The sequence below is a fragment of the Neltuma alba genome, unplaced genomic scaffold (assembly GCF_004799145.2).
Source record: "Neltuma alba isolate B1F8T4 unplaced genomic scaffold, ASM479914v2 tig00010388_pilon, whole genome shotgun sequence".
NCBI lineage: Eukaryota > Viridiplantae > Streptophyta > Magnoliopsida > Fabales > Fabaceae > Neltuma > Neltuma alba.
This window is the reverse complement of record NW_021635291.1, coordinates 6,090-33,331: the sequence shown is the minus strand read 5'-3', so window position 1 is coordinate 33,331 and position 27,242 is coordinate 6,090. Positions and strand designations below refer to the sequence as shown.

The window sequence follows — 27,242 nt, the reverse complement described above, 5'->3', positions numbered from 1 at the left end:
ATGAAAACGTAAACAATTTTATAAAATTCATATCCTTTTTGTTAATTTTATTACCAAACCTTTCTAATAATTATATATCACAAAGTGATTCTGATTAATAAAATTCAAACATATATAATCAAATTTCTCAAAATTACTTATAAAAAATATTCATACGTAAATTACAATTAACTAAGGGGAAATTGGTAAAAAAAAAAATCCCTGGATGAAAATTTAATTGGTTAAAAGGATCTGAATTTGAGCAAATACAATTATTATCCGTGAGCGCAACATATCTTCCGCTGTGTGCAACATATTATCAATGATATGCAACAATTATCAATACAGAAATCATTTGCACACAACAGAAGATATATTATACAAAACAAAAGATATGTTGCACTCACGGATCATACTTGCATGTGCTCAAATTCAAGTCTTTTTAGCTCATTAAACTTTTAAATAGGGATTTTTTACCAATTTTCCCATTAACTAACACCACTTCCAATCAATGTTGGTTATACGAATAACAATAATCTAAAATCCATTTGTTTACCGTGAATCCAAATGGGCGTAGCATTGCGGCGCTCCAAGGTTGAATCTCCGCACCGCCCTATCCGCTGTTCCCAACACACCCACACACACACAGATGTTTTATTTTAGGCACACATTTATTACTTACCAAAAATTGCCCATGTTTACCAACTCGCACGCTTGCCTTAATTTCTTGGCCTTTCGGCTAAGATGAAGTTTTATTTTTTATAATTATTGTTATAAAATTTGTTGATTGACTCTCCTAATTCAACATTTTCATGTTTTCAGTTTATAACAAATTCGTGCTAGCTGAACTTACAAATTTACTCATCAGGTTTATCCTTTTTATATTTTTAGCTTATAAAATTATATTAACTTGTTTTTAAAATCACGCTAAATTTTTAGATTTGGTTATGTTTAGTAACTTTATATATGAATTTCATAAAAATTACTTTTAATTTGTTAAATATGATAAATTATGAATTTCAATGGTTTGGATTTAAAATTTGTTTAAACAAAACTATTGTCATTTTTTACATTTTAATTATTTAATTATATATTTTTAATACTATTTTCTTAATAAAAGTAAATTTTTATGAGTTTATGATTTGAATTTAGATCCAAGTTTATCTTTATTAATAAAATAGTATTAAAAGTATATAATTAAACTCATGAGAATTGAGACAACCTTGATTATAATCAACTTGCACACATCTTTTGGTTTTTTGTTCATTTAACATTTCATCCTCAACCATATCAGATATTCCGATATTAATTCCATAACGCCTCGTTGCTTTCAAGTTAGTTGGCTAATCTATATACTACAATTTTGGCCAAGAAAAAATCTATATACCATAATAATTAATCAATAAATTCCCGCTTGTTATAAAATCCAAACCCCACGAACCCCCATTTTCTTGCACTAATCAGGGCTCTTCCATCTCCAAAGCAAACGATCAAACATGTTTCCTCCATCGTTAGCGATTCCTGCTGTCCTCTTTCTCACATTCGCGTTCCTTCTATCCACTTCCATACTCATCACAAAACGATGTCACGATGATCGAAAACGACCACCGGGCCCAATGTCCCTTCCGATCATCGGCAACCTCCACATGCTGGGAGAACTGCCCTATCGCAGCCTTCAATCTCTCGCCCAAAAGTACGGCCCCATCATGTCGTTCAAGTTGGGACAAGTTCCTGCCGTTGTTGTTTCGTCCTCTGAAGCCGCGGAGTTGGAGATATGAGAGGAAAGTGTGCACGCTCCATCTTCTGAGCTCGTCAAGGGTGGAGATGTTCGCTCCTCTGAGGAGGGAGGAACTGGGAGCCATGGTGAAGTTACTGGAGAGAGCTGCGGCGGCGCGTGAGGTCGTCGATCTCAGTGAGGTGGTGGGGGACGTTATAGAAAACATAATATATAGGATTATACTAGGACGTGCTAAGGACGACGGGCTTAAATTAAAGGGGCTGATTAAGGAGGGACTCCTCTTGGCGGGGCAATTTAATCTGGTTGATTATGTCCCTTGGCTTGGGGTATTTGATTTCCAGGTATATGTGCTATGTGCGTGCCAGCGTCTTATTCTTCCAACTAGTATAACATCTTATTTTACTCATATCAAAATTTGTTAATTTTTTTCCTTAAATAATACTCATATATCTTCTCTGTGCGTGGACGAGTTCAAGCTCATTTCTGACGCGTATCAAGTCCAAATTCTTCTTGCTGAAAAAAATAATATACAATCCAAATTATAATCCCTCAATAGCATTAATATATAGGAGAATAATAATTGGGTTTTCTTCCTACTTTAAATTTAAATGATCAATATTTTCTTCCGTATGACAGGGTTTGACACGAAGACTAAGGAGAAACCATAAGGCACTTGATGGTGTTCTGGAAAAGATAGTGAGAGAGCACGAAGAAGCTTCTAAAGTCCACAAGGGCTTCATAAACACAATGCTTTCCTTGATGCACGATCAGCCCATAGATTTGCAGGACGAACAAAACCATGTGATTGATAGACCTCACCTCAGGGCCATTCTAATAGACATGATTTTTGCCGCAACTGACACTTCCGGTGTTGCAATTGACTGGGTTTTATCTGAGCTCTTTAGGAATCCAAGAGTGATGAAAACTCTCCAAAATGAGCTTAAAAATGCAGTTGGAATGAACAGAATGGTCGAGGAAGGTGATTTAGCTAAGTTAAGTTACCTAGACATGGTCATTAAGGAGACTCTCAGACTGCATCCCCCTGCTCCTTTAATCCCTCGAGAAAGTACGAAGGATGTCACAGTTAATGGATATTACATAAGAAAAAAGACAAGGATCATAGTGAATGTGTGGGCTATAGGACGAGATCCTAAAGTATGGTCAGATGATGCTTCTATGTTCTATCCAGAGAGGTTCCTTGACAGAAACATAGACATACGAGGACACGATTATGAATTGTTACCATTTGGATCAGGTCGTAGAACATGTCCTGGAATTCAGATGGGTCTGACTACAGTTAAACTTGCTGTGGCTCAATTGGCGCATTGCTTTAATTGGGAGCTTCCTTTAAACATGCGTCCTAGTGACTTGGACATGAACGAAGAGTTTGGCCTTACAGTCCCAAGAACCAAGCACTTGTTAGCCGTTCCAACTTATAGATTGAGCACAGAATGTCCACATTAGTCATGGCGGTCAAGGTTTTCGACTTTATATGCTTTTGGCTCAACATATGGATCCAGTTCTGTATTTTTAGAAAATAATAAGGACTCGTATTACAAGGCTTATGTATCCCTTGTGTTTTAATTATATGCATGTCATATGAAGAATATATATTGGAATAAATTGTAATTCATTTCAATAGTTTAAAATCTATGGCTAACGTGAAAGTTTTTTCTATTCTAAAATGGCATTTCTGTTTTAACTGTGGCAGGAAAGTTCTTTCATAAACACACACACACACACAAGAATAGGGATCTTACAAACAGTATATGCATGGTAACAAGTAAAGATGTTTCATTACAAGGATTTGTTATCGAAATGAAATCTCAAGTACCACATTTGATACTTTAGCGGCTAATTTTCGACTATATATATATGTAGGGGCAGAAATTTCAATTAAAATTTGCTGAAAATTAGGAAAGAAGACAAAGTGTTGAATAAAAAATACGATAAATATTAGTTTTTATTTTCCCTCAAATATAAAACCAAAAAAATGACAACTTTTTGTCTCCCAGAAGTGTTTTTTTTTTAATTATTTTTTCATGGGCAAGTAACAGTTCTTTATCATTCCCATTATCAGACTAGAGATATCTTTTTTGTTCAATGCTCTATACCAAGTAACCAGAAAACAAAGAAATGAGCGAGGTCGTTGAAATATTTAATCAATAATTATAGAAGAATGCCGCCATTTCAAAAAGACGAGAGAATGATTTGATTTGGCACAATTAAATGGTTCAATCACTGACTTGAAATCATGAAAGTTTGTCCACACAATTCATCAGAAAAATTTGTTCCAACACATCGTTTACATGTATATTTAGGTATATGTCAACTATGAGTGGAAGTTAGTTTAATGTGCCTGTTAAGTAAGTACAAGTCTAAAGAAACTGTTAAATCTAATTTATTTCAATAATTTAAAGCATATGGCTTAACGTGTAAGTTATTTTGTTCACTTCCGTGTTTCTTCCCGTTTCTATTCTCCCATAATTAAACGACACCAACAAGAAAGTCTATATACATTTATATATGTATGTATATGTATATATAAACACAGGCACACATCACTACCAAAAAACATCTGATTAGCGACGGAATTTATCGATAGAATTTTTATTTAGCGACGGATTAGCGACGAAATCATATTACCGACAGAATTAGTGACGGAATTGGTTCTGTCGCTAATTTTTTTTGTCACTAATTGGATTATCGACGGAATTCCGATTCCGTTGGTAATTAGCTACGGAATCTTTTATTTTTTAAAAAAATTAAAATGCCACCTTACCTTCGCCACCAAGTGTCATTGCCACCTCACCTCCGCCGCCACGTGTCAGTGCCACCTCACCTCCTCCACCACATGTCGGTGCCACCTCACCTCCTCCACCACGTGTCGGTGCCACCTCATCTCTACATGTCGCTACTAACTCAGCTCCGCCGCCATGTGTCATGACCGCATCTCCACGTGTCCTTGCCATCTCACCTCTACCGCCACGTATCGCTATCTCACATGCCACCTTGTATTGCCACGTGTCACCACCATATAATTCCTCATCAAAGTGACTTCTCCACAGCTCAAACCAAAGGCCTCGTTTGTGCACGCGCGCGACTTAACCAGTTGAGCTGTAAAGAACTTACTGATTTATTATGCAAAATTACACATATATATTATTAGAAACTAAAAATAAACTATATGATAATTTTAATCATAACTATTTTTGCAACAAAATAATTTTTAGATATTTTTTTACTATTTATTTTATAATGCTTTATTTTTTAAAGAAATTATTTTAAATATAATATTAATTTCCAATGACACTAATTTTGAATTTTAAATAGGAAATAATTTTTTCATAAATATATTTTTTAAATTTAATTCTTTTATTTAATATTCATAAGGTATATAATTTAATTATATATTTATTATATTATTATGTTATATTATATTAAATATTATATTTTAGTCACGAAAATTAGAAACAGAATAATTTTCCATCGCTAATTCTGTGGCTAAATTAGCCATGGAAAAGTATTTCGTCGCAAATTGTAATTATAAAATTTTAACCACGGAATTAACCACAAAATTTTTTGACAAAAAAAATTCCCTAGCTAATTCCGTGGGTAATTTTAATTATAAAAGTTTAGTCACGGAATTAGCCATGGAATTTTCCAACAGAAAAAATTATGTGGCTAATTAGCGACGGATTAAATGTTGTCGCTAATTCTGTGGCTAAGTTTAGTGATGGAATTTTCGTGGATAGTCCATTAGAAATTAGTGACCGAAATTATTCCATCACTAATTTTGTTAATGATTAGCTGTTTTTTTTGTAGTGCGTGTATATACACGCACATAGTTGCTTGGATGAATACGCATGTGTCTTGCAAAAATATAGCAATAAGTAAAGATTATTCCTTGGGGTTTGTTATCAAAATGTGGTCAATCAAGTGCTATTTGCGGATGAAATAGGTAATTGATGTCTGAAATGAACAATGATTGCAGCCTTATTTAAACAAGATAAGACGTAGTATTTACATCGTGTTGTGTACAAAGTTAATTTATGTTTGTTTCTGTGTTGATCATGTGTCAATATATTCCATGATCTCATATCTCCCCCCATATATTCTCAAATTATATATACAACATTTTGTCTCTTAGAGGACATGCGATCGATAAATTTTGCAAATCAGTCAAATGATCTTCCCCATTTTTATTTCCATGAGTTCACGCACTGTCGCTGGATAAATGGGTTATTTTTGGCCGTAGATGAAATGAAGGGTCATGATCAGGGAAGAGGATGAAAATGGGATGCGAAGGAATAGGTGAGGAGAGGCTCCGCGCCAATTTATAGCAATCTTTTGTTTTTTTTTTTTGGTCCCAGATCTGAATGGATAGCATGGGGCGGCGCAGGCGAGCTGTGATTTTAATCACACCTTCAACTTTTAAATCTTCACTTCCCACCTACCAGTACTTAATGCACTGAGCTCCTGATTTTCTTTCTGCAACAAACAATCAAACATGTTGCCTTCTTCCCCTTTACCCTTCCCTTCCCTTCTTCAACTTCTTCCACTTCTCTTTCTTCTCTCAGCTCTCTTCCTATCCCTGTGCCTTACACCAGCAAAAGGTGACCGGAAGCAACCGCCAGGTCCACCGTCCTGGCCGGTTATTGGGAACCTCCACCAGTTGGGTGCTCTCCCGCATCGATCCCTTCAGTCTCTCGCGAAGCGCTATGGACCCATCATGTCCTTGCGACTCGGACAAGTCCCTGCTGTTGTCTCTTCTCCTGAAGCTGCCGAGCTTTTCCTCAAGACGCGCGACGTCGTTTTTGCAAGCGGCCCAAAGAATCAAGCGTCCGAGTTCCTTTCTTATGGCTCCAAGGGAATGACTTTCTCTGATTATGGCCCTTATTGGCGCAACATGAGGAAGCTATGTACTTTGCAGCTTTTTAGCGCATCGAAATTGGAGATGTTTGCTCCCTTAAGAAGGGAGGAGTTGGGACAGGCGGTGAAGTTTATTGGGAAATCCGCGGCGGCGCGTGAGGCGGTGGATCTGACAGAGAAGGTGGGGCGGCTTGTAGAAGATATAATGTATAAAATGATATTTGGAAGCACCAGGGACGATAAGTTTGATCTGAAGGGTCTTATTCATGAAGCGCTGAACTTGGTTGGAGCCTTCAATATTGCAGATTTCGTGCCTTTCTTGGCGCCACTTGATATCCAGGTACCGTTATCAACTCAACTATGTGTGTCTGCTGGTTTATTCAATGTTTCAGTCAGCACATCTGTCCATGGTGTAGCTATATCCTCTCAAATTTTGGTCTAACAGTGGTAAGAATTGAACAGAGAGTGAGATCGGTATATGGGAATTTAAAATGATTTATGTTTTTGTTAAGAATCGAGATGACAGTTTAATCCAAGGATGGAGTTTAGTGGCGTACTATATCGTAAAAGTCCTTAGTTTTTGGTATGGGCGGGCGCGGGCCAAAGCCTTTTCAGCTGCAAAATTTAATAAGCCATACCTTACCGTCACCAAAATCAAATTGAAACCATGCCATGTGGTTAGTTATAATGGTAGGCCAGGGGCAATTTGTTTTCCCGTTATTATGCTATTACAAGGGGTATAAGGGGTGTTTGGTTGAAAAACAAATCATAAAAGTGATTTTAATTACTAAGTAAAGCATTTGAGATCCAAAACTATAGTCAGAAAATGTAGAAGTGTGTTAGCCAAAAGACACTGATGAATATTAATATAGACCTTAGGGCCAGAAATCTCTTTGCACATCCAGAAAAAACAGGAATCACACGTCCCTGTATACAATTAAATCCCTGTCGGCATTAGATTATAGAAAGTTAGAGGCTCAAGCTTCTAAAAAACAAAAGAAAATTTGATAACCAGTTTTAGTGTTCATTGCGGTGAAATTTACACAATTTAGATATAGTTTTTGTGGTCTAAATTTAAAATTTTCAATTGATAATTTTTAAATAAAAAATCATTTTTTTTAAAATTATAGTTAAAGATTACATTGATTTTGGATTATCTACCTATTAAAGCAAAATATTTTTAAAAAACAAAAATACAAAAAATTAAATCTTGACTGTTCATATTATATTTGAATGTTTGATATTGATAAGTATTATGATATTCATAACTGTAACGAGTACCAAAACTAGTTCAAAAAATTTGGGTGAAACACAAACAATGTAATTTAACCAATAATAATAATAATTAATTTTTGGAAGCTAAAGCACCCCTCTTGATTTAGGGCTTTACAAGACGCTTGGTGAACACGAGCAAGAAAGTTGATGAGATATTGGAGACCATTGTTAGAGAGCATGAAGAGGCAGCACCAGAAGAACAGAATAGACAACACAAGGACTTTGTGGACATACTACTCTCTTGCATGGATACTAATTACGATGATCACCACAACTTTGTCATAGATCGAACCAACATCAAAGCCATGCTTCTGGATACGATTGCCGGTGCAGTGGAGACTTCAGCTACTGTCATTCTGTGGGCTTTCTCGGAAATCTTAAGGAATCCAAGGGTGATGAAAAAACTCCAACTCGAACTACAAAACCAAGTAGGAATAAGTAAAATGGTCGAGGAAGCTGATTTACCAAGGTTGAGTTACTTGGATATGGTGATTAAAGAGACTATGCGACTATACCCAGTTGCACCCTTACTAGCTAGTCCCTCGTGTGTGTAGGGAAGACATCAAGATCAATGGGTATGACATAAGGAAGAACACAAGAATCATAGTGTATTCATGGACCATAGGAAGAGATCCTAAAATATGGTCTGATAATGTGGAAGAATTTTGGCCAGAGAGGTTCTTGGACGGCAATATGGACTATCGAGGATATGAGTTCCAATTCTTACCATTTGGTTCAGGTCGAAGAGACTGCCCTGGTCTGCAATTGGGTTTAATTACTGTTAAGCTTATTTTAGCACAGTTAGTTCACTGCTTTAATTGGGAACTTGCAAATGACAGCTCTCCTAACGAGTTGGATATGACTGAGAAATTTGGACTATCAATGCCAAGAGCCAATCCCTTGCAAGCTCTTCCATCCTATCGCTTACTAATTAACTGATGAATCCTAATATGAGGCCTTTTCAGTTCAATAATGGGTACACCCTAATCCTAATCACTGCAAGACATGTCATTGTAAAAGTGCAAGTTTTCTTGGTTAGTCATACGTCTATGTAGTCTTTGTGCAAGTTTTTTTGGTTAGTCATACGTCTATGTAGTCTTTGTTGTTATTAAGACCGTAATTCTTTAGTCCTATTTATAAGGTAGAGAGAGAATGTTTTTTTTTGTTCTATTTATAAATTTTTTCATTAAATTTTTAGTATGACTGTACTATATTATTCTTTATTTATAATGTAGATAGCTATTTTTTTAAAAAAAGTGTATATAGTAAATAGGATTAAAGTTGAAAAGTTGTAATATTTTAATTGAGAATTTTTTAGTTTGTGTGAAATATACTATAAGTGCTTATAAATAGAACACGATAAGTATAAATTAAAGTTATGTAGCAAAATCATTTAATAATGTCACGTCTCCTTCCAAACAGAGCCTTTACGAAAGTTCTAACCCAATCTCCCAACCCTGGACGTTTTTTTGGTGGCGGGGAAATTTTTTTCGAATTTGTTAGTCATTAAACCAGTTGAGTCAGGTATATTAAACAAAAGGTTGGAAAGAGTAGCAATAGACAATTTTGATATCTCCCATTCATTTTTACAGGAGAATTTGGGTCAATCATTCCACCAAATGGGTCAGGGAGAGGCTTAATTAATTAATTCCATTGCATCCAAACTAATTTGTTAAATTCCATCTTTTAATTTTCTCACCAACACGTGGTTATGTTAATATGGAATATAATAGCAATGAGATCTTAAGGCATAATAGACTAATTTAATTACAATTTGGTTTCAAAATATTTTTAAAATTTCCATAATCCTGAAGACAGTTCAATTTTCATGAGACAACAGCATTTAAGAATTACCACTTATTTAACTTATTCTAGGCATACTTCTTCGTCAACTGAGCTTAGGATCAAGTAAAGAAAGAAAGAAGCCTTCTCTCCGTCGCCCTGCTTTGATATTTCTCTCAATCGCCAGAAGAGAGGAACTTTAATGGAACCAGAGGAATCCCATCATCACAATGACAGCACCAGCGATCTCGATTTGTTTTTGTCTTTATTTTTTGAAATCAGTTTTTGTGCTTAAATTTATCAGATCTGGATTATCCAGATCGGATCTACATGGTCTAGATTTAAAATTTTAATTAGTTATTTGTAAATAAAAATTATTTTAAAAAATGATAGTTAAGAGATTATTTTACTTTATATTCTATACATATTAAAATAATTATTTTAAACAAATAAAAATAAAAAAAATTAAATTTGAATCGTTGAAATTAGATACGAACTGCTCAGATTTCACCTAAACTGCTTCTATTTTTCTAAGGTGTATGTTAGATTTATCTGCTTTCTTGAATGGTTTAGTGAGCATAATAAAATTGACTCTGCTTTGCTTCAAAAAACATCTGTCCTTCATGGAGGGCGTGGTGTTATTTTTCATTCTTATTCATTACATGGTCAAAATTGGCGTTTATATTTTAATCCGCCCGCTTGAGCTTTATTTTGTATTTTTGGGTAGAACACGACTTCGCTTAATTCTTCATCCACCAACTCACTGGGGGAGAACACCTTGTAAATTCTAATTCTATGTAATTCATTTCCTCTCTCTCGCATCAGACAAACAATAAAAAAAAAACATGTTGCCTTCCCATCTTCTTCTGCCACTTCTCTTCCTTGTACCAGCTCTGTTCCTATCCCTGTGCCTTAGACGACCTAAGCATGACCAGAAACAACCGCCAGGTCCACCGGCCTGGCCGGTGATCGGCAACCTCCACCAGTTGGGTACTCTCCCGCACCGATCCCTTCAGTCTCTCGCGAAGCGCTATGGACCCATCATGTCCTTGCGACTCGGACAGGTCCCTGCTGTTGTCGTCTCTTCCCCTGAAGCTGCCGAGCTTTTCCTGAAGACGCACGACGTCGTCTTTGCGAGCCGGCCAAAGACTCAAGCGTCGGAGTTCCTTTCTTATGGCTCCAAGGGGATGGCTTTCTCTGAATATGGTCCTTACTGGCGTAACATGAGGAAGCTCTGTACTTTGCAGCTTTTTAGTGCATCGAAAGTAGAGTCGTTTGCCCCCTTGAGAAGGAAGGAGTTGGGACAGCTGGTGAAGTCGATCGAGAAATGGGCGGCGGCGCGTGAGGTGGTGGATCTGACGGAGAAGGTGGAGCGACTTGTAGAAGATATAATGTATAAGATGATATTTGGAAGCAACAGGGATGATAGGTATGATCTGAAGGGGCTTGTTCATGAGACGCTGAATTTGGTCGGAGCCTTCAATATTGCAGATTTCGTGCCTTTCTTGGCGCCACTTGATATCCAGGTACCATTATCAACTCAACTATGTGTGTGTGTATTTATTTATTTATTGTTCTTTTTTCCTGCTGGTTTATTCAATGTTTCAATCAGCAACGCTGCCCGTTCCTGTTGAATTTTGACTCAAGAGTGGAAAAAGTTGAACAACTATAGCTACTGGAATTTAAAATAATTTATGTTTTGCTCATGAATGCCTACCTTTATAGAAAAATTTCATTTTGTTTTCTTCTTTGATTTTATAAATTGTTAAGTTTATTCTTTTAATTTTATAAAGTGTTTAGTTGTCTGATTCTAATAATATAATATTAATATTAAATTTTAAATATTAACAAAAGATTTATAAACATTGAGATGTTAAGTTTATTTTTTCACAGTGGTATTTATTTTAAAAAAATTATTATTTAAGACTAAATGCATTAGAGTTAGAAAAATCAAAATTTATTTTATAAAATTAAAATATCAAACAAAGTTCTTATACGAGAATAAATTACCAAATGCTCATCTTAACCTCATGTTTTCTCAAGAATTGAGATGAGTCATATTTCAATTTCTTCCAAGGATATAATATATATAGGGGGGCTTGTTTCTCAAACTATCTATATTGTTTAATTATGCATGTTAAGAATAATATAATTGAAGGATAGTTCTAATATAGACACGGTAACTTAGAAAAACCAATACATTTTTTTTTATAACCAATAACATATTTTTAACAATTAACTAACTGCCTAATTTTTAAAATAAATATCTGCAAATTAATTATCATACTTTTGTATTAGGGATATGAGAGTACTAATCTATTCATGCGTTACACATATATATAATGCCAAAAATACTAGTATTTCCAGTGGCATTCATTAGTACTCCTCCAGCCCAAAATATAAGATCTTCATATAGTGTATATAAGGGTCTTATATTTAAGATTGGAGAAGTAATTGTTTTTTATTTGGTGATAAGGTTTAATTAGTCAAAATAGAGTATATAGAGTGGGGCTTGTTTCTCAAACTATCTGTATTGTTTAAAAGATAGTTCTAATAAAAACAGGATAATTTAGAGAAACCAATACATATTTTTTTTTATAACAACTAACACATTTTTAACAATTAACTAGCATTTCCAGTGGCCGTCATTTGTAATTGTTTTTTATTTGGTGATAAGGTTTAATTAGTCAACATGGGGGTGCAAATGCGCAATGCGTGGTGTGAGTCTTCATTTGAAAAACGCCGGTGCCCCATTTCTTTCTCTCTCGTTCGTCATAGCCATAATAATGAAATTGGATCTATCTCGATGCACATTTTTGACGTGTCATCAATAAAAAATGTGAAAGAAAAGAAAAGATGTGCCTCAGCATGTGATTTGTTAATTTTGTTTGAAAAAAATAACAGAGAGAACCAGAGAGGGAAGGATATGGTGCCCTTCTAAAGCTAGGTGGACGCCAATGCAAAATCAAAACGCTGTCGTTTTAGCGACGCGCACCTGCTTTCTTTCTTTATGGTTCTTTCTATAGAAGGCTTCACTTTATTAGTAAACATTCGACAAACCAACTAGATTATAGCTACAAAGTCAGAGAGCTCCAGTTTTAAGAAAGCAAAAAAAAAAAAAAAAAAGGTGGAACTATAGACAAACAATACAATTTAAGCAATAATCAATTGTTAATATTTTTGAGACTAATTGGAGTACATATCACTTTTGATTCAGGGCTTTGCAAGACGCTTGCGGAAGATTAGCAAGGAACGTGATGAGATGTTAGAAACGATTATTAGAGAGCATGAAAAGGCAACAGCAGAAGGGCAGAATAGAAGACGCAAGGACTTCGTGGACATACTACTCTCTTGCATGGATACTTACGATGATCAGCACAACTTTGTCATAGATCGAACCAACATCAAAGCGATCCTTCTAGATACGATCGTTGGTGCAGTGGAGACTTCAGCTACTGTCATTCTGTGGGCTTTCTCGGAACTCTTAAGGAATCCAAGGGTGATGAAAAAACTCCAGCTCGAACTAGAAAACCAAGTAGGAATAAGCAAAATGGTCGAGGAAGCCGATTTGCCAAGGTTGAGTTACTTGGATATGGTGCTTAAAGAGACTATGAGGCTATACCCAGTTGCACCCTTACTAGTCCCTCGTGTGTGTAGGGAAGACATCACGATCAATGGGTATGACATAAGGAAGAACTCACGAATCATAGTGAACTCGTGGACCATAGGAAGAGATCCTAAGATATGGTCTGATAATGTGGAAGCATTTTGTCCAGAGAGGTTCTTGGACGGCAATATGGACTATCGAGGATATGAGTTCCAATTCTTACCATTTGGTTCAGGTCGAAGAGGCTGCCCTGGTGTGCAATTGGGTTTAATTACTGTTAAGCTTATTTTAGCACAATTGGTTCACTGCTTTAATTGGGAACTTCCAGAAGACAAGTCTCCTCATGACTTGGATATGTCTGAGACATTTGGTCTCTCAATGCCAAGAGCCAAGCACTTGTTAGCTCTTCCTGTGAGATATTTATTATTAATATATAACTATTTAGATATTATTAGGATAATTAATAAATATTTCTGAGTGTGGCCCGTAGTCATTTTGGGCCCAGTCCAAGATGGGTAATGGACTCAATTAATTAAAGTTAGTTTCTGATGGTGAAAATAACATACGGTACATTGAGTCAGGAGCGAAACCCTAATCTCTGCTCACTTTCTGAGGGTTCCCCACTGGTGACGGCTGCATCCCAGTTGCCATCGCTGTGCCCAATCGCCAGTTGGAAGATTCCCTGCATTCTTTCTTCTCTAATTGTGTTCTTTAATCCACAGCTTATCATTATTCAGATCGAGTTCTACATCAAATCAACTGAGCTAATGGAGAGAGGTATTTATAAGTCTTCCGCTGTAACTCCTTTGAGTATCACATACATATATGTATATAATCTGGATTGTTTGAATAATATATGTATATATGTTGTTTATCTAACATGTGGCATCAGAGCCTTGTTTCTCGATTCACCTCACCTTACTCTTTTATGATGCTCATTTGAATTTGTTTAATTTTTTATTTTGAAAATTTTTAATCAATTTGAGAGCATCTTTTTTGATCTGGTTAATTTGATTGTGATCTGGATATTTATTTATGATTTACGGGTTGAATGGGACGGAGGAGAATAATTTTGATTCTCCCATCAATCATTACCACATTCGGATAAGTTTGAATTTTTACTGAATGTGTGCAACTTTTGAGTTTTAAATGGGAAAGAAATAAGCATTGTTACCGTCATTTTCATAGCCAAAATCATATATGCGTTGTGTTATTTACCTTTATAATTGTTTAAGTTCATTTTCGGGTTAATACGATGAGAGAGATGAAATCCCTTCGATGAATTTGTCGCCAACCTCATCATCCATGGAGGTCCCGATTTTGCCGTTGCTATTGTTCATCAAAAATGGCCACTGGTTGGCAAGAGAAAAATGGCCGAAAGTTGCAGACGCCGGCGGCTGAGGAGGACCACCAAACCGGGTCGCGTGCGGGTTAGGAGTCGGGTTGACCTAACCCGACTCCATGAGGAAGACAACCTGGGCCCGGAAAAAAAAAAAAAAAAAAACGGCGTCGTTTCTGGTGAAATGAAACTCACCGTTTCATTTATCCTGTAGTGGGCCAGACACGCATTTGGGCTTCTGTTAAAAATAAAAAAAATAAAAAAAAAAAATTTTAATGACGAACTGGGCCGAGATCTTTGGGCTTTAGTTTTCTGGGTTTTTGTCTCTTTTCTCCCTCTCTGTCTGGGCTTTTATTTTGGGCCACTTTGCAAAAAAAAAAAATCTGCACAGTTTCAGAACAGTAACGTTTTGGGCTCCTTGTTGGGCTCGTTTTGCATGGAAATTTATTTTTTAGTCTCAGTTTGTTTTCTGGACCTTCACTTTGGGCCTTGACTTTTTTTTTTTTTGGTTTGTTTTGTTTCGTTTCTGGATTGATTATTTGGGCTCTGTTTAGACTTTTAAGTATGGGCCATTTGGTTTTATTTCCAGAAGGTTGTTTTGGGCCATTTAATTTAATTTTTCAGAATGTATTTGTACAAAATAAATTAATTTTGTTTTGTAATATGTTTCTTTGAATTCTGTTTTGTGCTCCATAATTGTTTAAATTGAGGATAATTAATTTCTTTAACATTTTGACATTTGGAAAATGTTTACAAAATTTAATTTGTTTTGTTATTTAATTGCCTATTTTGGATAATGTTTTTGGGCAATTAAATTAACTATTTGAATTTTGTAAAACTCTTTTGAAGTTGAAATGTATTGAAATTAATTTATCAAATTAAATTAAACTTGGGGTGCATGAAATAGTGGGAGAATTTAAATTAAATTATTTAGTTACTTCAGTTGATTAAATTGATTTGTTAAATTCTCCATTAAGTTGTGCATATTTAGAATTTAAATGCACATTTGTGATATTTGTGATTAGCATGCATCTTCTAAGGAATAGCCACAGCATCCTTAATTATGTCGCATGCACTAATTAATCACATATGGATTTGAAATATCAATTGTAATTAAATGTGTAATTATGATTTATCTTTGCCCACAGGTAGATATCTCATAATTGCATATTTAATTAGGGTGGGATAGAATGGCCTTGTTATTTTCTAAGTGGCCCACAGGTATTAGAAAATGCAAATGCATTCTAGTTTCATCAATTTGAGATAAATACATGCTATGCTAATATCTTTGCCCACAGGTAGACATTAGTGATACGTATTTATTACTTGTATGCTTTATTCATTTAAGCATGCATACATGGCACAGTGAATTGTGATTGCCTCAAATTCTAACTTGTGAGCTTGGTTTTTTTTTGTTCATTTGTCTGTTTCCAATTTGCAGTTCCAATTGCTGCCCCTAGAATCATGACTGATGTGAGCAACAAAATCATCTTAGATGGTAGCACTAACTACGCTGATTGGAGAGATGATGTTTTGCTGCAGCTCGGTTGTATGGACTTGGATTATGCCTTGAGGTATGAAAAGCCTCCTAGACCAGATGATGCCTCAAATGATAAGGAGGCAAAAGAAAGGTATGAATTGTGGGAGCGGAGCAACCGCTTATCTCTTCTGCTTATACAACAAAGGATCACCAGAAGCATTAGGGGAGCAGTCCCTAAATGTGAGACAGCCAAAGGATACCTGGAAGCCTTGGACAAGCAGTTCAAGCCAACAGACAAACAGATGGGTGGTGCCATCATGTCTGAATTATGTGTTATGAGGCTTACAGGTATTGGTGGTGTGAGGCAACATATAATGAAAATGAGAGACCTAGCCTCTCAGCTGAAATCCTTTGAAATGGAACCTACCGAGCAATTCTTAGTGCAATTGATCTTGAACTCACTTCCTGCTCAATATGATGCTTTCAAGGTCTCGTACAACACACATAAGGAGAAATGGTCAGTGGATGAACTGCTGTCCATGTGTGTTCAAGAAGAGACTAGATTGCTGATGAGTGGAAAGGTTGCACAAAAGGAGGCTCATTTAGCAGAAAGTTCCAAGGCTGGCAGCAGAAGGGGAAAGAAAGAAAAGAAGGAGGAAAAGAAAAAGAAGAAAATCCCTGCTGTTTCAGCTGTTAACAAAAGGAATGCCAGATGCTTCTTCTGTAAGAAAAAGGGACACATGAGGGATGAGTGTCTCAAGAGGAAGGCATGGCTAGAAAAGAGAGGTATGTTTTATCGTGTGTTACTTTTGAATCTAATTTTTCTAGCGTTAATAATGACACTTGGTGGATTGACACTGGTTCAATGATCCACATTTCGACTACCATGCAGGGCTTTCTAACCAGCAGGCCTCCACATCCCAATGAGGAAACGGTCCTTTCAGGCAGTGGGAAAGGAGATCCTGTGAAAGCTGTTGGGACTTTTCGCATAATTTTTTCAAATAATCGCGTTTTGGACCTTTATGAAGTTTTTTATGTTCCCTCTTATAAGAGGAATTTGATTTCCATGTCAAGACTGATTCCGTTTGATTACCATTTAGTTCTTTCTAAGAAATTTATGACCTTGTCAAAAGACTCTGTTTTGATTGCGAACTTAGTTATGATTGATGGTTTATTTAAAATTGTTTCTGATTCTCCGCAATCTTTTTCTGTTACGCATGGTACTAAAAGAAGTGTCATTGATGAGAATTCTGTTAGCCTGTGGCATAGGAGATTGGGACATATCTCCGGTGAAAGAATCAAAAGGTTAAGTAAAGATGGAATTCTTCCATCTTTAGACCATTCAGAGTTTGATTCTTGTGTGGACTGCATAAGAGGAAAGCAGACCAACAAGTCACATAAAGGGGCTAAGAGAAGTTCTGAATTGCTAGAAATTATACACACGGATATTTGTTGCCCCGACTTGACTGCGCATGGTCAAAAATATTTTATCACCTTTATTGATGATTACTCACGATACATGTATGTCTATATGCTTTATAATAAAAGTGAGGCACTAGATGCCTTTAAAGAATATAAAGCAGAAGTAGAAAAACAGATTGGGAAACCAATCAAGATTGTGAGATCAGATCGAGGTGGTGAGTATTATGGCAGGTACACCAGTGAAGGACAAGCACCTGGTCCATTTGCTGAATTTCTTCGAGAGCAAGGTATAGTAGCCCAATATACCATGCCTGGCTCACCTGACATGAATGGTGTAGCTGAAAGAAGAAATAGGACCTTATTGGATATGGTTAGGAGCATGCTGAGTAGCTCCAAACTTCCAACTTCCCTGTGGAAGGAAGCACTCAAGACAGCCACTTACATATTAAACAGGGTTCCAACAAAGGCAGTGTCCAAAACACCCTTTGAAATCTGGAAAGGTTGGAAACCCAGTTTAAATCATTTCAGGGTATGGGGTTGTCCTGCTGAAGTAAGAGTGTACAATCCACAGGAAAAGAAACTGGACCCTAAGACCATTAGAGCTTACTTTGTAGGCTATGCAGAAAGGTCAAAAGGTTATAAGTTTTATTGTCCTCCACCTTCTAAAAGATTTGTAGAATCTAGGAATGCCAAATTTCTTGAGAATGATGTGATTAGTGGGAGTGATTGTTCACAAGATAATCACATAGAGCAAACCACTAACACCTATGATGAGGGACCATCAATAGTTAATGACTCTCCCACTGTTGGAGTTGACATTGAACATGATGTAAATCCTGAAGCTCAAGTTGACAATGCTGGACAAGAGGAACACATACAAGCTGATCAAACTGTCACACAAGTGGAACCTCCACAAAATGTGATAGAGGATGTTCCTAGTCAGCAGCTTGAATCAACCCAAGAGGTTGAATTAAGGAGGTCAACTAGAGAAAGAAGATCGGCATTACCTAATGACTACATAGTGTACTCTGCTGAAGTTGACTGTGATGTAAATGTTGAAAATGATCCGTTAACGTTTACTCAGGCCATGAAGAGTGCGAACTCTAAATTATGGCATGATGCTATGATTGATGAAATGAATTCCATGGCAAACAACCATGTTTGGGAGCTTGTACAGTTGCCTAGTGGGTCTAAGGCCATTGGCTGTAAATGGGTTTACAAAACCAAAAGGGACTCACAAGGCAACATTGATAGATACAAGGCTAGGTTGGTTGCTAAGGGTTTCACACAAGTGGAAGGAATCGACTACAGGGAAACTTTTTCACCTGTATCCAAGAAAGATTCATTCCGCATCATCATGGCATTGGTTGCGCATTTTGATCTAGAGTTGCACCAAATGGATGTGAAGACTGCATTCCTCAATGGTGAATTGGAGGAAGAAGTCTATATGAAACAACCTGAGGGATTCGTTGCAGAAGGTAAAGAGCAGTTGGTATGCAAGCTAAAGAAATCAATATATGGTCTAAAACAGGCTTCACGGCAGTGGTACTTAAAGTTCCATGAAGTGATCACATCATTTGGTTTTGTTGAGAACATCATGGATGACTGCATATACCACAAGGCTAGTGGGAGTAAGATCATATTCTTGATTTTGTATGTGGATGACATTTTGCTTGCTACAAATGATCTGGGACTATTGCGTGAGGTGAAACAGTTTCTGTTCAAGAGTTTTGACATGAAAGACATGGGTGAGGCATCTTATGTCATTGGCATAAAGATTCATAGAGATAGAACCCAGGGTCTTGTAGGCTTATCTCAAGAAGCTTACATTGGCAAGATTCTTGAACGATTCAGAATGAAAAACTGTTCATCTAACGTAGCTCCTATTGAAAAGGGAGATAAATTTAGTTCAGATCAGTGTCCTAAAATCGAGCTTGAAAGAAAACGTATGGAAAAGGTCCCATATGCCTCAGCGGTAGGAAGCTTGATGTATGCACAGGTTTGTACAAGACCTGACATCGCTTTTGCTGTGGGTATGTTGGGGAGATATCAAAGTGATCCTGGGGAAGCACATTGGACAGCTGCAAAGAAGGTGTTCAGATACCTACAAGGTACTAAACACTATATGCTCACATATAGAAGAACAGAAAATTTGGAAGTAATTGGGTACTCAGATTCAGATCTTGGAGGATGTGTAGATACAAATAAATCTACAACCGGTTACATCTTCCTATTAGCAGGAGGAGCTATATCATGGAAAAGTGCAAAGCAAACGCTAACAGCTCCTTCTACTGGTGATGCTGAGTACATTGCGTGTTTTGAGGCAAGTTCACAAGCAATCTGGATAAAGAATTTCATTGCTGGGCTCAAGATTGTGGACTCAATCTGTAGGCCAATAAGAATGTACTGTGATAACGCAGCTGCGGTGGCCATAGCAAATAACAAAAGGAATAAAAGTCGAAGCAAATTTGTCGAACTTAAATTCCTATGCCTGAAAGAAAGAGTTCAGGATGGCCAAGTTTCAGTTGAACGCATCAGTACAAATGATATGCTAGCTGATCCTTTGACGAAAGGGTTGAAACCGAATGTTTTCGTTTCACATGTACCTCACATGGGACTTCGTCCTTCATTTGACTAGTTGAGGTATGAGCAATGAAATCAAATTTATGGTTTATCATTTCTTGTTTAAGATTGTATACATTTGTGATATTGAAATTGATAAACATTGAGACAGGAACCGAATAAACATTGAGTTTATTCATAAAGTGATACCCATTAAGTAAGGATGCTGCTTGTAATACATGGAAGGTAATACTCGATAAAAGAGGACTTATCGCTATGATTCTTGTAGTATGTCCTTAGTTAATCTTGACTGGGCAATGGCATTGAGTATACGGGCCAAGTGGGAGAATGTGAGATATTTATTATTAATATATAACTATTTAGATATTATTAGGATAATTAATAAATATTTCTGAGTGTGGCCCGTAGTCATTTGGGCCCAGTCCAAGATGGGTAATGGACTCAATTAATTAAAGTTAGTTTCTGATGGTGAAAATAACATACGGTACATTGAGTCAGGAGCGAAACCCTAATCTCTGCTCACTCTCTGAGGGTTCCCCACTGGTGACGGCTGCATCCCAGTTGCCATCGCTGTGCCCAATCGCCAGCTGGAAGATTCCCTGCATTCTTTCTTCTCTAATTGTGTTCTTTAATCCACAGCTTATCATTATTCAGATCGAGTTCTACATCAAATCAACTGAGCTAATGGAGAGAGGTATTTATAAGTCTTCCGCTGTAACTCCTTTGAGTATCACATACATATATGTATATAATCTGGATTGTTTGAATAATATATGTATATATGTTGTTTATCTAACACTTCCATCTTATCGCGTACCAGCTAATTGATGAATGTTATTAATCTCAGTCTTTTCAGTTCAGTAGAAGTATCAGTTTGATTGGTTAGTTATGCTGAAATTGTATGAAAGTTATGTAGTGGACTTATTTTATAATGTCAGGTTTCGTTCCATTTTTCCAAATAAGTTTTCTAAATTGATCACCATTTTTTAACGGAGACTTGATGAAAGTTTTAACCTCACCAGTCTCCCAACCCTTAACGTTTTCTTTGGTCAAGTGGAAAATTTTTTAAATAAATGAAAAGAGGAATCGGGGTTTTCTTTTTTTTTGGGGGGGGTGAAATTACATTTATTTTAGTTATAGTATTAGGTAGGATAGAAATCAATTAAAAACAAAAAACAAATAGAGCTGGAATGTCCTGAATATTCTTGCTTAGAAAATAACATATTAAACAAAAAGTTGGGAAGAGTAATAATAGACAATTTCGACACTTCCCGTTCATTTCTACAGAGAACAGTATTTTTCATAGGTCTTACGATAGAAAAAGATTGTTGTAGGATACACTTTCCATTCTACCAAACTATTCGTTAGTCATACTCCAACTTGCTTTTCCTTTGCTTTTTTAATTTTCCCTTTCAAATCAGAGGGCTTATTTGCATTTGCTTATTTTAAATACTTTAAGTATTTTTATGTAATTTGAGATAAAGCTCACTTTACATACTTATATCGTAATAATAAAATCATGATTAAAAATTTACTTATAAATCATTTCGAGCATAATAAAAAGGTACTGGGATGGGCTCTTTATGTTACATATAGACAGAAAACAAAATATCAAAGCTGACATTCTCAGTAACTCAGTCCTTATAGTTGGCAAGTATCTTTAACTCATCCCCTAGGTAGGGGAGGAGGGGAGGGTGTCGGAGGCTGAAACTTGCAAGGAGGGAGGAGAGAAGTAGCTTGGACCAGCGAGCAGCAGTATCATCGCGATGTCGAAGCGAGAGCAAGAACGAAGGAAGAAGATCAGGGGCCACATGGGAATTTTCTGTGTAGGAAAATCAGATCCCAATTCCCACCTATATGTGAGGGAACAGATTTTCCATTAAACGTGGAAAAATTTCCTGCCGCCAGAATTTGCTCTACCGGAAAGTGGTGCAACCAAAGGGATATTGTGAAGGAAAATTATCCCATTCTCCGTTTCCATCAGTATATTTTCAGGCTACCAAACAGGCTCTAAGGACTATAGGATTAATTTTCCGGTACATAAAAGAGCAATGGGGCCTAAGTTTTAAAACACTAGCTAGGGCCTAGGGGGCTTGTTTAAATTCGCTTTCCTAATTTTAAAAGTCCTTACCAGTCATTTTAAAAGCATGAAAGTCAATTTGAGCTCAAAAATTGTATGCGGAATGGCATTTGAGTTAAACGAGTTTTTTCCCCTTCAAAAAGTCAAAGTAGACCTAAAGTCATATTTTGGAACTTTCAGCTTCATCAAGCCAAACAGATATTCAAATTGAGACTTGTTTTTAATATAAAAAGTATGATTATATTAATTGACTTTTATCACAATTTTAATTTACAAAATCCAGTTGGGATGATAAAAACCGATGTTGATAAAAACAACCCTTAATTATAATTCAGTTTCAAAATATTTTGAAAATTTCCGTAATCCTGAAGTCTATATTTCATTTGTTGACAACTAGGCATGACAAAATAATGAATGCTCATCATATGAAAATTTACAAGTTCAAATTTACATTCTAACATATTCATGGTAACAATTATATATTTTTTTTCAAAAAAAATCAAGAAACATTAAGAATCAAGAAATATCTTAATTGGACGTAGATGTTTGTTGTGTTTCGATCACAATTATGCGTCATTCTACTTAATTTTAATTTGCGTCCATTTTGAATGTCAGAAAAACCAATTTCCATCCATTTTAAAATAACCAACATTAACTTTATCCACACAAAAATGTCCAACATTAATTCATCCTCCTATCTATGATGCAAAATAATCTAAACTTAACTTCTACATAAATAAATTATATTACATTTTTTAAAATAAGATATTTCAACGTTAAAATTGTCAATAACCTAATTGAATATCAAAAAATACTCAAGTCAAAAACTTTAATAAAACAACTTCAAATAAACGGAGTCATTCGCGCGCGCGCAATCCAATCCTCGTTATCTAGGATAACAATGTATAACAAATTAAATGAGCGTTTTTTTTTTTTTGACAATAATGAGCATTTTATTTTGAATATATATAATTGTTATCATGAATATATAAAAAAATTACAATGAAATTTGGGCATTTTATAATGTAAATTTGGACTTAAATTTTTATTTGATACTTGTTATTTTTGTTATGCTCCTCCGATTCTTAATATAAGATCCAATTGTTGAGTTGATTTTGATTCTAAATATAAGACCCGGTTCTTATATTTATCAATTTTTCTAAATTACCCCTATGGATACTTTCTCAACCATAATCAAATAGAAGAAGGAGATGGGGTATTAAGAAAGATGATTATGGTGTTTTAGGAAAAACGTGTCACATTTCTTATAATTAACTAACTTACATAACTTTCTTAATCTAATCAAATTAGTTAAATGAGTCTTATATTAAAAACCGGAAGAGTACTTAGTTATGAAAATATGTATAACTGACCTAGGAACACTCGTTATTTCCCTATCAGAATCTATTAGCATGTAACTTGAATTTGCGTATATTTTTGGTTGTCAAAATGTATATGTGCTTGTAAACGGATTTTAAATTTTCTTTAGGACTTGCTTTTTATTTCAACATTCAGACTTATTTTTATCAACTTTTCTCCCAACTTAATCCCCCCCCCCCCTCATTTTAAGCAAAAACTATGAGTTCAAAGCTTAAAATTTCTTAATTCTCATTGCACTGGAATTTAAATGAAAATATGAAATTCTCCCATTTTTTAAATTCAATAGATGGTCAAAATTGCCGCTAATATTCTAATCCAGCTTGAATCGCACGTGGACGCCCTTATTTTGTGTTCTTTCGGTAGAACACACCTTCAAATTTTCGGGCGGTGCTGTGTCCCTTAGATTTTTGTTATTAGATTTTATATAAAATAAGTAAAATTTTAATATCGCAAAAAATTATTCAGTTTTCAATTTTTTACGGTTTTTTAAAAATTTAGTATTCTCAAATATTTAAAAAATCATAAAAAATTAAAACTGAATTTTGTTTATAAGATATTAAAATTTAACTTATTTTACATAGAGCTTAATAATAAAAAAAATGAAAAAAAATTTAGGAAGCACCCAAAAGTAAGCGGCGGAGTGGGTACATGACACCCGAGATCCCAAATTTTCACATCTTCATCCACAACCTAAGGGTGTGTTTGGTATGAGGAATTTGGGAAAGAGGAAAGGAAAGGGGAAGGATTTTAATCATTTCCTCTTGTTTGGCAGCACACAAATTTTAGGAGGGGAGGAGAAATTTTTCTCCCCTCCAAAATTAAGAGGATTTGAAAAGAAAGAGTAATATTTTGTCATGTTGTGACCATTATACCTATATTTTGTCATTTTGTGACTATTATGTCCATATTTTGTCATGTTGTGATCATTATGCCTATATCTTAAATAAAATAAGAGCAAAATTGTTTATATTAAAATATTTTTTCCTCCCCTACCCTTTTGTTTTTTATAAATCCAAACAAGATAATATTAAAATCCTTCCACTCTCCTCCCTTCCCTTTTCCTCCATTAAAATCCCTCCTCTCTCTTTCCTCTCATTGAGCCAAACATACTCTAAGGATGTATTTGATTGGAAGGAAGGGTGGAGGGGAGGGAAAATGACCCCCTCCCCTTATTTGGACGAAAATTGGAAGGAAAGAAGAGTCAAAATTTTTCCTCCCCTCCCCTCATTTACCCTCATTTGGGTCCCCTTAAATTAGGGTTTTTTTTTTTAGGAAAGTAAAAAATTTTCTGACTATTTTATCCTTATATATTTGTGATATTCCCAGCTTGGTTGGCGGTGTACTCCTTCCTTTCTTCTTCTTTCTTGTCTTCCTGAGCGCCACGGCCAACGAAAATGATAAGTAGGTTGGGAGTCTCTTTTTTGGCTTGGCATTAGTCAGCAGCGGCAAGCTGATTTTGGAGTTGGACGAGAAGGTGCTAGGAGATAGAGAAGGGGATAGTGGTGGCGGTGGAAGAAGGGGAGGAAAGAGATGAAGAAGAGTTGAAGGTGATGGTTTTGGGGAGGAGAGAGTGGAAGAGGAATAGCAGCCATTCATATTGTCTTCTTCCAGTTCTAATATTTCTATGTATCTTTGCGGTTTGATTTTTTTTCAAACGTATTAGTTTTATTAATTAGATTGTATATTAAAGCTAGAACAGAATGGGCAGAAGAGAAAAGATTTCGTTTTTTGTAAAAAATAAAAAATAAAATGTGTTAATTTAATTACTTCAAATATATTACTATATTAATTTACATAAAAAAGATTATATCATTTTTTATACACATATAACATGATTTAGCTGAAATTTTCAATCAGTTATGTAATTTAAATTAAAATGTGAATTGATTTATATAATATATAAATAAAAATATAAACTCAGGATGAAATAATAAATTGCTTATTGCTCCCTCAATTCCTTCTCTTAGCTAAATAAAAAATCATTAAATATCTTTCTCTTCCCTCCTCTCAATCAAACTAAACAAAATAACATTAAAGTCTCCTCTGTCCTCTCTCGCCCTACCTTCCTTTCCTTCTCCTAGCCTCTCTTCAAACCAAATACGCCATGACTGAGCAAAGGACCCTCTAGTAATATATACAAACCACTGAAGCTAGCCTCCTTCATTTTTTCTTCATTTACTCTCAGACAAAAAATCAAACATGTTGCCTTCTTCCTCTTTGCCCTTCCCTTCCCTTCTCCTTCTTCCACTTCTCTTCCTTCTCTCAGCTCTGTTCCTATCCCTGTGCCTTAGACGAACTAAGCATGGCCTGAAACAACCCCCAGGGCCACCGGCCTGGCCGGTGATCGGCAACCTCCACCAGTTGGGTACTCTCCCGCACCGATCCCTTCAGTCTCTCGCGAAGCGCTATGGACCCATCATGTCCTTGCGACTCGGACAGGTCCCTGCTGTTGTCGTCTCTTCCCCTGAAGCCGCCGAGCTTTTCCTCAGGACGCACGACGTCGTTTTTGCCAGCCGCCCAAGGACTCAAGCGTCGGAGTTCCTTTCTTATGGCTCCAAGGGGATGGTTTTCTCTGAATATGGCCCTTACTGGCGCGATATGAGGAAGCTCTGTACTCTGCAGCTTGTTAGCTCATCGAAATTGGAGACGTTTGCTCCCTTAAGAAGGGAGGAGTTGAGACAGCTGGTGAAGTCGATTGAGAAATCGGCGGCGGCGAGTGAGGTGGTGGATCTGACGGAGAAGGTGGAGCGGCTTGTAGAAGACATAATGTATAAAATGATATTTGGACGCAACAGGGACGATAGATTTGATCTGAAGGATCTTATTCATGAAGCGCTGAACTTGGTTGGAGCCTTCAATATTGCAGATTTCGTTCCTTTCTTGGCGCCATTTGATATCCAGGTACCATTATCAACTCAACTGCATATTTACTGTTCTTTTTCCTTCTAGTGTATTCAATGTTTCAACCAGCAAACCAAATCTGTCCGTTGTCTAGCTGCATCTCAGATTTTGATCCAAGAGCGGTTCAAGGTGAAGTGTTGAACACAAAAGGGTGAATGGGTATGGGAATTTAAAAGAATTGGTGTCTTTTCAAAATAATTCATTCACGGATGGATAGAGTTATGGCCGCGCATGGCCTGACCTTATAGCTCATAATATACCTCTCTCTTATGTTTTTCGTAATATTGTAACCTCCCAAATATTTTTACTATTAAATTTTATATAAAATAAGTAATACTTTAATGCGATTTTAAATTTTTTAAAAAAAATTAAACTACATCATTTTATTATTATTATTATTATAAGATATTAAATTATTACGCATTTTATGTGAAATTTAATATAAAAATAAAAATATAATATTATAATAGACTTTTAAGTTTTTTTCAAAGTGGTGGGGCCATTAATCTCTTCCTGACTCCAGGCGGAATGACACATCCCTGTATATCATTAAAATTTATTCGGCGATAGAGTTTAATTAATGAGCGGTGTCCAAAGCGCCTGCGTTTTGATTTTATACGCTCCACTTATGGGTGAGCAATGGGTGCACTGGGCTAGCCCAAAGGTTAACCCGTAGCCCGTCTATTTATGAATAAACAGGCATGGGCTAGCTCATAACTTCGGTAGCAACCCATTTTAGCCCGTAGCAAATGGGCTACAGGGCAGCCTGTTTGGGCTAACTAGGTTAAGGGTAATCCATTTATT

General features: G+C 36.0%; 1 protein-coding gene and 1 pseudogene across 1 annotated transcript; both read left to right on the top strand.

The window, feature by feature from the left end:
* The first annotated feature begins 1,475 nt into the window (after nt 1-1,475).
* LOC114756329 (cytochrome P450 CYP736A12-like) lies at nt 1,476-8,803 on the top strand (annotated as a pseudogene).
* Nucleotides 8,804-25,736: 16,933 nt separating this feature from the next.
* On the top strand, nt 25,737-26,579 carry LOC114756328 (cytochrome P450 CYP736A12-like). The gene is made up of 2 exons (XM_028945271.1): nt 25,737-26,438; nt 26,508-26,579. The coding sequence occupies exons 1-2, from the start codon at nt 25,737-25,739 to the stop codon at nt 26,577-26,579; spliced, it is 774 nt and encodes a 257-aa protein (XP_028801104.1).
* Nucleotides 26,580-27,242: the final 663 nt, after the last annotated feature.